This window comes from Sander lucioperca, chromosome 17 (assembly GCF_008315115.2).
Source record: "Sander lucioperca isolate FBNREF2018 chromosome 17, SLUC_FBN_1.2, whole genome shotgun sequence".
NCBI lineage: Eukaryota > Metazoa > Chordata > Actinopteri > Perciformes > Percidae > Sander > Sander lucioperca.
The window spans coordinates 18194942-18210533 of NC_050189.1; the positions used below are offsets into that span (position 1 = coordinate 18194942).

The 15592-nt window shown below is 41.9% G+C and overlaps 1 protein-coding gene across 27 annotated transcripts in view; it reads right to left on the minus strand.

Moving 5' to 3' along the window:
• LOC116059945 (zinc finger protein 135-like) overlaps positions 1 to 15592 on the minus strand; it is a 71429-nt gene that overhangs the window by 11910 nt on the left and 43927 nt on the right. For 12 of the 27 annotated variants that reach the window (XM_035993864.1, XM_035993858.1, XM_035993855.1 and 9 more), the window contains one exon: positions 9784 to 9969. The exons of 6 other annotated variants lie outside the window; for them this stretch is intronic. In XM_035993864.1, coding sequence (XP_035849757.1) covers positions 9784 to 9969 — 186 coding nt within the window. Of the gene's footprint in view, positions 1 to 9783; positions 10048 to 15592 lie in introns of those variants that run through there. 9 more of the 27 variants (XM_035993871.1, XM_035993872.1, XM_035993861.1 and 6 more) reach the window with 7 other exon arrangements.

The window sequence follows — 15592 nt, forward strand, 5'->3', positions numbered from 1 at the left end:
TCCCTGTTCTGCAGGTATTCCACGCAAAGTTGGAAGTGCGCCCTCGTTTAGAAGAAGTCTGCTAGTTATACTTTTTTAAATGTTAACTTTTTTACATTTTTATTTTACATTAAAAGTCAATAGAACAATCTTCAAATCCTCTTCAGGCATCTTCTTTTTAGGAATGCTACTCCTCCCGCATCATTTACACTACAGACATCATTCAAAAAGTGACAAAAACATCTGGAAACCTTCCAAAACACGCGACAAAATTGTCAAAAAAGACACGTTGGGAAAAAAGATTTCATTTCAAATTTTGACCCAGAAAAACTAAAAGTTGCATGGTTGACGGGAACCATTTCCAACTGTTCCAACTATATAACATCACCTTCTTCTTACGCATTAAAGCCACTAATCTAGTTCAACTTCAGAAATTTAGCTTCATATATATATATACATACATATATACATACATATATATATATAATTAGGGCTGTCAAACGATTAATTTTTATCACAATTAATCGCTGAAGTTCTATTGTTAATCGTGATTAATCGCATATTTTATCACGATTAAAATTCTATTTCTTACTACTACCTACTTCTTTTACCAGTGTATCTTGATTGGGAATCAAATGAATGCAAAGAAAGTTACTTTATGAACTTGATTTTAATTTGTAATTATTTATTTACTGTAAACAAAAGAAAAATGTGTGAATCTGTCATTATTGCACAATTCCTCCAAGTAACAAACTAAAAATCCCTATCCTTACTAGAGTCAATATAGTGTTTAGTAACTCCTAAATAATGTTGATTACTCACTGACGTCCAGTGATCACGGTTAACGAGACAGCATTTGCAGCACCTTGCAGCTCTTCCAGTTGGGCTGCTTTCTCCGTGTCATACAGGCTGTGTGTGGGGCTACTGTCCCCCTCGACGGCAACGAGACAGGTCAGAACATGCCAACCATAGTACATCTTTAAGACCCAAGTCCTCTATGATGCTGACAGGTCTGCAGTTAGTTGCAACCCGTTTCGCAAGAGCTGTAGTAATTTTTTGGGATTTGATTTCATCCACAGGTCAGCAAGTAGCACTCTCCTGAGTGGGTAGCATGCTAGCGTTAGCATCACATTAACTGTACTACTATGCTTAGCTCTGTAGGTGGTAGCTCAAGCTTGACGTGCTTCGGTGATATTTTAATTCGGCTTTGCACAATGTGCATATGGCTTTTGACTTGTCTAGGAGCCGTCCGGGAGTTTTGGAAAATAAAAAGCGCCATTCAGGATTTCATTGCTGCTGTCTTTCTCCATCATGCTTGCAGCCTGCAGCAGCAGGATGTGTTACGAAGAAGTGGCAGCTTATATTAGATTATCTTATCTTGTCGTATACTTAGATAAGTAACGGTGCTGCAAAGGGTCAAAATAGTAGCCTGTTAGGCACCACGCCAAGCAAAGTGTAAAATAAATTAATAAATATCGGCCTGCGATTAAAAAAAAATGAATCGCATTGCGTCGGCCCTTAATCGCATTGCGATTAATGCGTTAACGCTGACAGCCCTAATATATATATATATATGTATATATATATATATATATATATGTATATATATATATATGTATATATATATATATATATATATATATATATATATATATATACATACATACATACATACATACATACATACATACATACATACATATACACACATATACATACATATACACATACATACACACATACATATATATACATATATATATACACACACATATATATATATATATATATACACATATATACACATATATATACACACACATATATATATGCTCAAAATATCACCACACTTCTACGGTAGCATAATGAGGGTCCCTACATGTTAACACAAGCATTGAGGTATTTGTAAGTGTACAGACAGTTTATTAAAAAGATAGCATAGAACAGGGGCGGTTCTAGGATCAGACCTTTAGGGGGGGCTCAGCCCCTAATGAGAATATGACACGGATACAGTGCCTTGCAAAAGGGTCAACCCCACCCCTTGCTAAATCAGTCATTTCATTAACCGAAGAATAAGAAACATAGTGTTTGCTAATCAGAGGAGGTTATGGTGTCAGACTCCCGCCTTTGGCTGAGTCTCTATCTGATCTGTCAGAGGGAGAGCAAGAGACGGTTGTGTAGTTTAAGGTTGGTAGTCCCCAGAGAAGAAGGTGGTCATTTTATGGTGCAGATCAGAACTCACATTGAAATGTAAGAAACTAAAATTGCTGAATGTTAGAACATTGTATCAAATTGCTCATTATTACTGAGATTGAGCCCCCCTAAAAAGGGTCTAAAATTTCCAATAGTGTATAAATACAGTACTGTTGACCTATACTGCCCTACAAAGGCAAAACGCCGTAACATCACGTTTGGTCAAAAATGAGTTAATGTCATTTTTGGGTTATTTGAGACCTCCTTTATCATGTGAATAAATATCGTGAGTCAATTTGATTGTTTTAACGAGAAAATAAAGGTCTATGACAACCGTAACATCCAAAACGATACGAGAAACCACAGCAGAACGCCGTAACAGCCGTTACGGCTCTTTGCCTTTGTTCCGGTGTTACACCGAAATCTGTGACCCATCGAGATCGGTGTCCCCCTACCTCAACCTGAACCAAACCCCTGTCCCTAACCTTAACCACGGAAGGGGGCGCTACGCTTTTAACAGGAGGCACACAGATCACGACGGGTCACAGATTTCGGTGCAACACCGGCACGCTGAAGTTGAGTTACGGTGTTCTGACTTTGTTAAGCCAGGCATCAAGAGAGATGTTACTGTGCCGCCGTGATGTTACTGTACTCTGGCTTGTCATACTGTCAAAGTTTGCCGCTTTTAATTGTCACCAAACCACGTAACATACACATGACAGATGTTTGAAATAAAGTGGCGATGGTTCAGATCTGTCAACGTCAGTGACAGCCCGGAGCTAGCTAAATTTAATCTGTGTCACGTAGCGCTAACGGTGATGCTGACACACCTCCTCACTTGGCGGAGCCTCACATCAGACGCCGAAAACCAATTATTAAATACACAGGCATCCTACCTTTCCATGCAATCCGATATAATCCATGGAAGATATAATCCATAGCAATGCACGTCATCTGCTGTATCCACAACAATCCATACGTGTTTGTATTTCCTTCTTGCAGGTGTTCATGTCAGATCGTACACAAATCCATAATAGCAGCTAGTTGTCACTAACGTCCGTACAAAGTAGGCTAACCTAAATGGTCGGTCAACTCTGTCTATGTTATCTCAGAATTAAAAAGTAGTAATCCAAGTCGAGTTTGTTGACTGTGCATTGTGAGCAGTTTGGTGGCCCTTAACCCTTAACCAGGGGCGGCTCTAGGACCAGACCTTTAGGGGGGCTCAGCCCCTAATGAGAATATGACACGGATACAGTGCCTTGCAAAAGTGTTAAACATAATATATTTATCGTTAAACAATAAATATACCTTTGTATTCAATTATAATTAAATTATCTTTATTGAGAAAATATTTATTGTATTTATTCATATTGTATAATGTACTGCAAAGTAACTCTGTCATACTGTTTAACTGTTAGTGTTGCCGCACTATCCTGATCATTATAGCACTAAATAGGAACAACCAAAGGTCTTCTATATCATTTAAAACTAATACCATGATGACTAGACCTTGGTTAGGTGTTCTTATAATGGATGGAAGTATGGTGAACAGCAAGCAAATATTAATTATATGTCAGTTACTGCCTTTTGCCTTTGCACGACTCCTTGTTTTTGGCACATGATACAAAGGCAGAGTACAGTAACTGCCAAACAAGGGTCAAAGGTCAATTTTAAGCTCAAGATTTTTTTGCATACAAACATTTCTTCATTATAGCAACTAGTTGTCAAATTTTGGGAGTCCTACCTATAATACTTTTGTCTGGACAAAACAGAAACTTTAAAGTCATTTTTCTCAGTTTCACACTCTAGCGAGTTAAGGTCTTTTGCCTTTGTAGGGCAGTATACAGGCAGGCGCCATCTTGGGAAAACGATCACGATCAGTAGAACCCTAACCCTTGTAGTTAGTCACCCATATATTTTAATAAACAGATATAATTCATGTATTCCCACGTAGTCAGATTTCACAAACAACCCATTGGGAAACCATGGAGATTTCAACTGACAGTTCAGCTCCCGTTGCACGGCGTTCGACTGGTCTTGACCAGTCCCAAGATGGCGCCTGCCTGTATACTCGAACGGTACTGTCTTTATAAACTGTTTAATAAACTGTCTGTATACTTACAACAATCTCAATGCTTGGGTTTACATGTAGGGACCCTCATTATGCTACCGTGGAAGTGTGGTGATATTTTGAGCCTTGTTAGTGGTGTAGAAATAGAGATTTATTTTTACTTTACCCTCTGCCCTGACAACTAGCGTTATAAGCTAATTAGCGGTTAGCACTAGCACACCCAGAGAATGGTTGACTCCGTACACGTGTTATTAAGCCTTAGGGTCATTTTGCGCAGGATTTGTCCTTTAAAGCAACACTATGTATGGTTTTCCTCTTGGTCCCCCTACAGGTTGGAAGAGGAATTGTCCCATTATGATTATGTCTCATTGGAACTACAGATCAGCTACCCGATCTGGCATATTTGCATTGTGCGGTTATAGCCGGTGGAGGGCCACAAAGCAAATGCAAAAGTGCCGTTCACCCTGTTACGAGTTGATAAACCACTGAAACAATTTTGGAAACAATATTTTAAGATGCAAAAAGTTACGTAGTGTTGCTTTAAGATCAGTTGTTCGTCCCAAAATGGCAGATTAATCGGGCGATTATTTTATCGATTAGTCGACTAATCTAACGACTAATTGGACGATTAATATAACGATTATTTTTCTGTTGCTCGATTAATAAAAATCATAATGTATCTCAAATAAATACTGGTGACACGCTAACACAAGCTCTCTAAGTAAACGTTGTGCTTACCTGTCCTTGTCTATCGCTAACCTTTTGTCTCCTCTCTGCAGTCATTCCCTCCACTCGCTTCCCGTACCTCCAGTCAGCTGGCTTCACCGTTTGGTCCCCCTCTCACGGCTCTCCGCTTCATCCTGCTCTGCTCCTGCACTGCCCTGCCTACGTTCCAGCTTCCAGCCACCCTCCACCTCGACTCCCATCTTCCCCGGACTCCAGTGCCCCCTCTTCGGCCTCCTTGGTCCCGGTTCCCCCGCGCATCCTCAGCCTTACCTCACCATCCTAAACCTACAGCCCTCCTCAGCATTCCCTCACCATCCTAGCCTACAGTCTCCCTCAGCATTCCCTCGCCATCCTAGCCCTACAGCCTCCCTCAGCATTCCCTCACCATCCTAGCCTACAGTCTCCCTCAGCATTCCCTCACCATCCTAGCCCTACAGCCTCCCTCAGCATTCCCTCACCATCCTACCCCAGCCCCAGAGCTCCTTCTCCTGTCCCCGGCGTCCGCCTCCCCACTCCTTCCTCTTCCCTCTCCTTTAAATAAACTTGTTTGTCTGCTGAGCCTAGCGTTTGGGTCCGTTCTGTCTTCACCCTCACAATACTTTATTAAACAGTTTTGCACAGCAAAAAATCTTCTGCTTAACACAAAATAAAATAATTTTACTGTTATACAAAATGAAAGGCCAGCCTGTTTACTCTTTTACAGTACAAACATAACTCTCTTGTTGTAGTGCAAAAAAACCATGTGCAGTGTAGACACAGTATAGACATTCCTGAGAGTGTAACACAATATAAAATTCCTGTTTTCAGTTGTACAGTCCCAACATAAATCTCTCCTGTACAAAAGATTAAAAAAATGCAGTGCAAAAACAAACAATGTGCAGTGAACAGTACAGACATTCCTGAGACTGTAACAGTCCCAACATAAAACCTGATGCACAATCAAACTGACTCTCTTAACTGCTATTCTGTAAGCTTACATGCTAATGAAGTGTGTGCAATATAGTGCTGTCCACTTTCCTCTGCTTCTCTCCTCCCTCATCCATCACCACTCTTTACTCCTCTTCTACACTACCTACACTGAATTACTGTGTAGGAATGTGAGCATGTCCACATGCTCTTTGGTGAGGCTTGCTCTTTTTTTGCTCACGATGGTCCCTGCTGCTGAGAACAGACGTTCTGAAGGTGTGGATGTTGCAGGGGCAGCCAGATAGGATTTCGCCACAACAGCCAGGGCGGGGAACCTCGTTTCATTTTCCTTCCACCATTGGAGTGGGTTTTTGTCCTTTGGGATGGGTTTCTCCCCAAAGTACACAAGCAGCTCATTCCTGACAGCATCTTCCTTCTGGTCTTCTTGGCCTGGGTCTTCATCTTCCAGCTCCTCCTCATCATCTGTGCCAAGCAACGTGTCCAGAACAGACTTTGGCTTCTGTCTGGAGTGATCTGGCTGGCAACTGGGGGAGTCATCTTCTTCAGGCTCTTCCCTCACTTGCACTCGTCTGGCTTCAAGTGCAAGGGTCTGAAGTTTGATTTTCACCTTCAGGATGTCGTCTGTGGATAGGAACTTGAGTTTTCGGAATCTCGGATCAAGGGCCGCAGCGAAGATGCACACATTGTTCCCGTCTTCATCATATGTTGTCTCAATCTTCCATCTGAAAAATAATGGATTTGATTTGCACACTTAAGATAAAAGAAATTTAAGGTTTAAGTAGAGAGAAAGATAACAGTAGAATCAATAACTCGACATGATAGAATGCCAATGGGGAAACATTGAAAGATGCAAACTGGGAAAGCTTAATTAAAATATTCAGTTAGTTCACTATAAGAAATTTAAAGAGCTGAATAATTAAACTAACCTTGAAGCAATCTCTGCTGCGGCTGCTGTTTGGAAGGTGGCGATGGGAGCAGACTCAAAGGCTGTCTGCGTGGACTTCTGTAGGCCTTTCACCAGCGGAGGCAGGACAGAGACTGTGACGTATGCCTCTCCACTCAGGAAGACGGTGGCTTGCTCGAAGGGCACAAGTGCTTTCTGTAGCTCCTCCAGGAGGCTCCACTGGTCAGCTTTCATATCCATGTAGTGCTTTGCTGCCTTGGTGACCTCTGGGTCTGAGAGGGTTGCGGTTACAGGCCACCGCTGCTCAAGGAGGCGTGTGATCATATAATAAGAACTATTCCATCTAACAGCTACATCCTGGGTCAACTTGTGTTGAGCTGTGCCCATTTGCTCTTGTTTGAGTTTCAACTTCAGGGTGGCGACATCGCTGCTATGGAAGTACCCGACGAGGCTCCTTGCTGCCCCAAGTGCCTTGTTGATCCGGGGATCTTTCAAAGCATGGTTGACGATCAACTGGGTGGTATGGCCAGCACATCGAAGTGAGGCAACGCCATGCCTCTCCTCAAGGATTCTAAGGGCTTTCACCACATTAGCTGCATTATCGTGGACAATCGCCTGGACATCATCACGGAGAGAGAAGTCAAACTTCTCGGCAACCTCTTCAATCCAGCGAGCGATGTTTTCTGCAGTGTGTCGGTCCTCAAGGGGCTTTGTGCACAAAACGAATGAGACCATCTCCCAGTTGTCGTTGATGTAGTGGCAAGTCACTCCGAAGTATGCCTCTGTGGCAATACTTGTCCAGGCATCGGTGGTGAGTGTGACTTTTGAGGACCTCTTCTGTAGGTCTTTCTTCAGATCTTCAAGAGTACGTTGATATGCCTTCTCCAACTGCTTTGTGAACCACCACCTGGAGGGACATTTGAAGCCTGGGCAGGCATATTCGATCATGTCTATGAAAGCTTCACCCTCAACAAGAGACAAAGGCCTCATGTCTTTGACGATCACCTGTAAGATAAAGAAAATTATTATTAATAACATGAACATAGCACCTTTCATAGAGCCATATGTTGCTTACAGTGTAAGAAGATTAATTATTAGACAATCCAAACAAGGACACAAAGAAAAGGGCCAAGTTAACTGAAGAAACACATATAACCTAGCTAATAAATATACACAAAAAATGGGCACAGCCAGTCCATCCTAAAATATACTCAAAGCAAGCAACAGTGAGCTAATAATTACTTACTCTCAAGATCCTTTTGCTCAGTTCGGCTGCCTTCCGTGGAGTGCATTGCGTCTCTTTCCCAAAATAGGACGGCAAGGTTCTTTGCTTTGTCCTAGAAAACACGAAAGCAATGCATATTAGATCAACAGCTATGACAGTGGGGCATTTTAAATCTACTCTTAACCTCATTGCAGTGCTGCTATGCTACGATTAGTTTATTTGAATGCTATCATGGCTACTTTTAAAAGTAATGTTATGTCCAACAATGCATTTCATCATCATGGTTAGGCTAGCCAGCTGCTAATGTAGCAGCTGTGTCTCTGTCTGTGTTGTTTTGTAACATGGAAATTGCCAGGTGCACATAACAATTTTGATCTGGTTCTCAGGAGCACCAGAGTTTGTTTCTTGGTGCTCATGCATTCATGTTTATCTAGAGGCTCGTAGAGAACTCTATCTACACTGTAAAATGTTTGGTACTCAAAAGGAGCCCTATTACATTTGGATGTGGTGCTCATTTTAATGTTTTCAGTGCTCATAAAACATCCATTCATTCATGAGCACTGCGCACCAGCTTATGTGCAGCCCTGGCCTGGACATTGCTTGGCTCAGTTAGTTGACACTGGCGAACTAGCGTACTGAATCATGATACTATAAGCTGGCTAACGTGAGTCTAATGTTATGTATTTGACTTGTAAACGACCACAGCATGAGTTAACGCTAACTACCGTTAAGTCGTGACTTGTGAGTTAGCTAACGTTAGACAGATACCGTTAAAAGCTAGTAGCTAACGTTCATGTTAGCTCAAGCTACACAACACACTACACAAACATGAAACTAATTTAGCCAACGTTAGTACTTACTTGTTATTGTCTCCTTCACGAGTGACAATGGGGTGCCTCCGTTTCAAATGCTCCCACATTGCTGTTGTGCTGGTGTGGTATGCCAACTCCATTTGGCAAAGAGCGCAAATAATGACACCTTTGGACTAAATTTGAAGTATTCCCATACCTTCGATGGTTTACGGCGAGCTGTTTTCTTGGGACTTTTTTTTTTTTTTGGGGGGGAATTCTGTGAGGAGGTTGCTGTTTCGTCCTGCATTATGCAATATTTTGGTCTCCTACGAGTGTGTGGCGAAGCATCGACATAAAAATATGACGTCGACGTCGCTCCAGGCCTACTTAACATAATGAAGGAAGAGTTGCGACGGTTCCGCGTGAATTCCCTGCTGCTTGAAAAAAAAGAAGATGGCTGCTGCTGCTGGAGAACAGTGGTCTTTGGAATTGTCTTCAAACGCGACTCTGGAAGACTTGGAGTTCAGCTTTTCTTTGAGAAAAGAACAAAGAACGCCACTGAAGTCATTCTTAAAACAGGAAGATGTGTTCAGAGTTTAAAGTTGAATCTATCAACTAGCCTTGCTCTGATTGGTTGGAGAGCTATCCTATTGCGTGCAGAGGGAATCTGAAAGACAACCATTTATCCCGCACCTCAGATTGAGACCTGCCAATGATGAGTTCCCTGACACCACATTTGGATGTGGGTCTGGCTTGTCAGGCTAAGAATATATATAATTACCTAACTGTTTGTCACTGAGCATTGCCTAACGTCCACTTGCTGTTAAACGGTGTGCCGGTGGAACACAACTTGCACAGGTCGGTGTAGGCATATGCCGCTGTACCACAGTGGCTGACCATCAACCACTTTTTTGATTTCTTTTGATGACTTTTTTATCTCGGCTTTACTGTTTTGAGTTGTTGTGTCCTGAACATGGCTGGTATCAGAGTCAGAGTCTGCTGCTGGTCTCCTGGGGACCTCGTTGGTATCAGAGTCCCAGTCTGCTGCTGGTCTCTCGGGGACCTCGTTGGTATCAGAGTCCCAGTCTGCTGCTGGTCTCCTGGGGACCTCGTTGGTATCAGAATCCCAGTCTGCTGCTGGTCTCCTGGGGACCTGGTTGCTCCGCTGCTCCTGGTTCTGGTTGTCCTCCTCCATTCCTCTCAGATCTCCACTGGGGCTGCTGCAATCACTCTGGATCAAGGTTATAATCGTTAACGAAAACGAACGAAATAACGAAAACTAGGTGGGAAAAAACATTGTCGTTAACTGAAATAAAAATAAAAACGAGGCATTACAAAAAAACAATAACTAAACTAAAACTGTAATGTCGGTTTGCAAAACTAACTAAAATAAAATAAAATGATTGAGTAAATTTCCTTAGTTTTCGTCTTTGTCGATCTTTCATAGAGCAAATAATGTTATATCTCTCCGACCATGATATTTCCCGTAGACATGTATAGTTTCCGACTGGGAACCCAGAAATTCCGGCATTTGATTTGTCAACTTGAACACAACATGTCCGTGGCTCCGTGCCTCTCGCCTGGCATCATAGCGGTACCGAAAGTTGGAAGAAAGAGGCAGTCCTATTTGATTATGACTGTGTCAGATAAAGTGCCTTGCAGTGGAAGGTGGTAAAATATGTGGTTAATTTATTACAGGGAAAAATCCCACGGGTTTGAAAGTACATGTGAGAAGTGCACACAAGCTAGGAGGTTAACCTATCTTACCTTAAGGAGAACACAAAGCCCCCTTTCCCCGAAACAGAAGATAACCCCGGTAACGTTACGGGCATGGGTGTATGGGTACAGGGCAGGGATGTATGGGTACAGGGCATGATGTATGGATACAGGGCATGGATGTATGGGTACAGGGCATGGGTGTACGGGTACAGGGCATGGATGTATGGGTACAGGGCATGGATGTATGGGTACAGGGCATGGATGTATGGGTACAGGGCATGGATGTATGGGTACAGGGCCAGGCAGCATGACAGAGACAACAGCAGGACAGAGAACACTATGGGAGGGCTTTCACCGGCGACCTGATAGCAGCTGGTTAGTAAATACACAGGGACACCTGTTCATGTCTTCTTTAGTCTGTTGGCTATTTAGGTTTTTTTCCTGAAACACGTCACTTAAACATTTTGCATATACTGTGTCTTGTGTAGACTGTTTACATGTTTATGACCATATGTAGGCTACATTATGTACTGGTGTTATTGTTGAATACATATTTCTAAAATTGTATGATGTTTTTGTTGAGTTATTATTACACGATACTTTGTCTGATCTTGTTGAATCCCCCGACAGATAACCCATTTTACAAAAAAAGACTAAAACTAAACTAAAACTAAGCATTTTCAAAAAATAAAACCTAAACTAAACTAGCAAACCCACTTTAAAAACGAAATAAAACTAAACTGAATTTAAAAACAAAATGTCAAAACGAAATAAAAATAAAAACTAATGAAAAATGAAAAACTATAATAACCTTGCTCTGGATTCTGGTCAGTACAAATCAAAGCATGCAGAGATATTCAGGAGCTGCTGTCTCCTCTCGTTCTCCTCACATCCACACACAACTAAAACAACAGTCTGAAAACTCTGCAGTGGCTGTAAAACTGTTCCATTTCCTTCCTGGGTACAACATCAACTCGGAGTAGTTTGGAGAAAACAGCATTATATTAAACTGTGAATAAATATAAAAGGTAAAAACAAACAATACCATAACGCTGGCTGTTTAGTGTCCATCCTTCACAATAAAAGCCCAGCTTAAATTCACTCAGAGCATTTCACTAACAGGAAACTCAATAAAAAGTGATTTTAGCCGACACTAGATATCAAACAAAAGCTACACACAGCGGTGTAGTTTACGTGATATGCAGGTATACGCAGTATACCCACTAAGAAATCTCCAGGATTTCCATATACCCACTTAAAAATGTGCAACGATACGCAACAACATAGTTCTGTGACAGAACTTTTACTTCTGCACTGATTGACCGGCCGGTAGGGCTGGGTAATATTTCAATATTATTTCGATATCGTGATATGAGACTAGATATCGTCTTAGATTTTGAAGAATTGTAATATCGTTACATGGTACGTTTAGTCTTCCTGGTTTTAAAGGCTGCATTACAGTAAAGTGATGTCATTTTCTGAATTTACCAGACTGTTCTAGCTGTTCTATTATTTGCCTTTAACCACTTAGTAATTATATCTACAGTATGATTATTTATCTAAGATCTAAATGTGGAAGATATTTTGTGAAAGCACCAATTGTCAACCTTACAATATCGTTGCAATATCGACATCGAGGCGTTTGGTCAAAAATATCGTGATATTAGATTTTCTCCATATCGTCCAGCCCTACTGGCCGGTGACCGGAATTGGCCAATTTTCAGGTGATCGGCCATGAACGGAGACCGGCAGGTCAGTCAGACATATGCCGGTCAAACTCACTCGGGCGCCACATGATTAACATCGCCCAACATCAGCATCAAACATGCACAGGCACCACCGCTCCATCAGCTGTTTATGAAATGTCATAGTCGTAATTATATACAGCTCTGCAGAGCCGTCTGCTCGAACACGCTGTATTACCGTTACTGTTTAAAACCCTTTCCAGGTTAGTGGGGGTGCATACCGCTCCAAAACAATATTAAAAACGGAGTAATCTTCCCTCAGCGTGTTGTTTTGTTGCTAATCTTTGTGTAAAATGAGCAGTGATGTTAAATCATCTGTTTCAGGTAACGGCATCCTAGGGTACCGTCTATTTGCTGGATTGTTCCAAGCTAACCGTCGGTAGCTAACGTTAGCAGAGAAGCCCGTTGGTATTGTTCATGTTAATGCACAACGACAAACAGTTGGGCAAGTTACTTCCAAAATGTAATACATTATAGATTACTAGTTACTAGTTACGTATGACTGCTATATGTGCCGTATGACTGCTATATGTGCCGTATGACTGCTATATGTGCCGTAGGACTGCTATATGTGCCGTATGACTACTGTATGTGCCGTATGACTGCTATATGTGCTGTAGGACAACTATATGTGCTGTATGACTACTATATGTGCTGTATCACTGCTATATGTGCTGTAGGACTAATATATGTACTGTAGGACTACTATATGCTATATCACTGCTATATGTGCTGTATGACTGCTATATGTACTGTAGGGCTGCTATATGTGCTGTAGGACTGCTATATATACTGTAGGACTGCTGGCTGTCTCTATGTTAGTCTCTATGTTACCTGCCTAGAGACTACAGATAAAAAGTAGTTATTTTTACTAATTCTGGCATATTTACATGTTTTTATACAACAATGTTCATAAATATGCATGGTCCTATCAAATAAACCAATACAATCAAATCAAAATATAACAAACAGTTTGAAATCTCTTCCCAGCCTTCCCTTTGGTCCCGTTTTAGGAAGGAGGTCCCAACACCTGTTGATCTCAGCTGCCAGGGGCAGAAAGACACAGTTTACGACTGTTTACCAGTGACTGGAACCCTTATCGGACAGAAAGACTCAGTTTACCAGTGACTGGAACCCTTATCGGACAGAAAGACTCAGTTTACGAATGTTTACCAGTGACTGGAACCCTTATCGGACAGAAAGACTCAGTTTACCAGTGACTGGAACCCTTATCGGACAGAAAGACTCAGTTTACCAGTGACTGGAACCCTTATCAGACAGAAAGACTCCGTTTACGACTGTTTACCAGTGACTGGAACCCTTATCGGACAGAAAGACTGTTTACCAGTGACTGGAACCCTTATCGGCTGGAAACAGAAAACTACAACAGGAGGACCAACAACCACGTGGCTCCAAGCTTTACGGCTGCAGCTGTTCCTCACAGGAGAATCTAAGTTTAACACTAAACGTTAAAGAATATGAAAAGATCACGTTTACAAGGTCATTTACTATTACAACACACACACACACACACACACACACACACACACACACACACACACACAGAGACACACACACACACACACACACACACACACACACACATACACACACAGAGACACAGTTTACCATTGGTTACGACTGACTTTAACCCTTATCGGCTGGAAACAGAAAACTACAACAGGAGGACCAACAACCACGTGGCTCCAAGCTTTACGGCTGCAGCTGTTCCTCACAGGAGAATCTAAGGTTAACACTAAACATTAAAGAATATGAAAAGATCACGTTTACAAGGTCATTTACCATTACAACACACACACACACACACACACACACACACACACACACACACACACACACACACACACACACACACACACACACACACACAGATACAGAGACACACACACACACACACACACACACACAGATACAGAGACACACACACACACACACACACACACACAGATACAGAGACACACACACACACACACACAGAGACAGACAGACACACACACACACAGACACACAAACACACACACACACACACACAGAGACAGACAGACAGACACACACGCGCACACACACACACACACACACACACACACACACACACACACACACACAGAGAGACACACACACACACACACACACACACACACAGAGAGACAGACACACAAACACACAGACACACACACAGAGAAAAACACACACTGAGACACACACACACACACACGCACACAGAGAGAGACACACGCACACACACGCGCATGCACACACACACACACACACACACACACACACACACACACACACACACACACAGCTGGAATGCTGCTAATGCAGTCAGAGGAGAACACACGGAGCACACCTGAAATCATTCACTGGCGACGCATGCGCAGCTCAGCCTTCTCCTCGCTTTGATCGCCGTGATAAAGAGCAGTCATTAGAGGCTTTACCTGAGTGTGTGTGTGGCTTTACCTCGAGCTCTGTCTCCTAAAACGGTCCAATAAGATCAGCAGCTAACAGACTACACAGCTATTCTACCGCCAGCACGAGATAGATCACAGGGGAACAACGAGACTTCCGGTTTCCTCCAAGACAAAAGTTTTCAGATTAAAAGCTTAAAATGAAAGAACGGTGCCGCCTGGAAGTCAGGAGGGGAACTACACATACACATACAGTTAACTATATATACACTATACATATACATACATATATATATATATATAAACTATATATCAGTTATTGGTGGACTGAGTACATTTACTCAAGTACTGTACATTTTCCCCACTACATCTCAGAGGGAAATATTGTACTTTTTACTACATTAATCTGACAGCTTTAGTTGCTAGTTACTTTAGTTACTCCACTACATTCATCTGTTACAGCTTTAGTTACTAGTTACTTTAGTTACTCCACTACATTTATCTGACATCTTTAGTTACTAGTTACTTTACTTACTTCACTACATTCATCTGTTACAGCTTTAGTTATTAGTTACTTTAGTTACTCCACTACATTTATCTGACAGCTTTAGTTCTGCTGCTTCAGGAGCATTCACTGGCTGTGTGTGTGTGTGTGTGTGTGTGTGTGTGTGTGTGTGTGTGTGTGTGTGTGTGTGTGTGTGTGTGTGTGTGTGATCATTTAATTTACTTGTGAAGAGCGTTGTAGGGAACCATCCACGTTATTTCTTTTGACAATTTGGTAAAGAAGAAGAAACCCAACTACGCTAATGGAAGAATCAGGAGAGAAAGAGACTTCAGGGACCATGATGATGACTAATGGCTAATATGATGATTTAGATTCCCT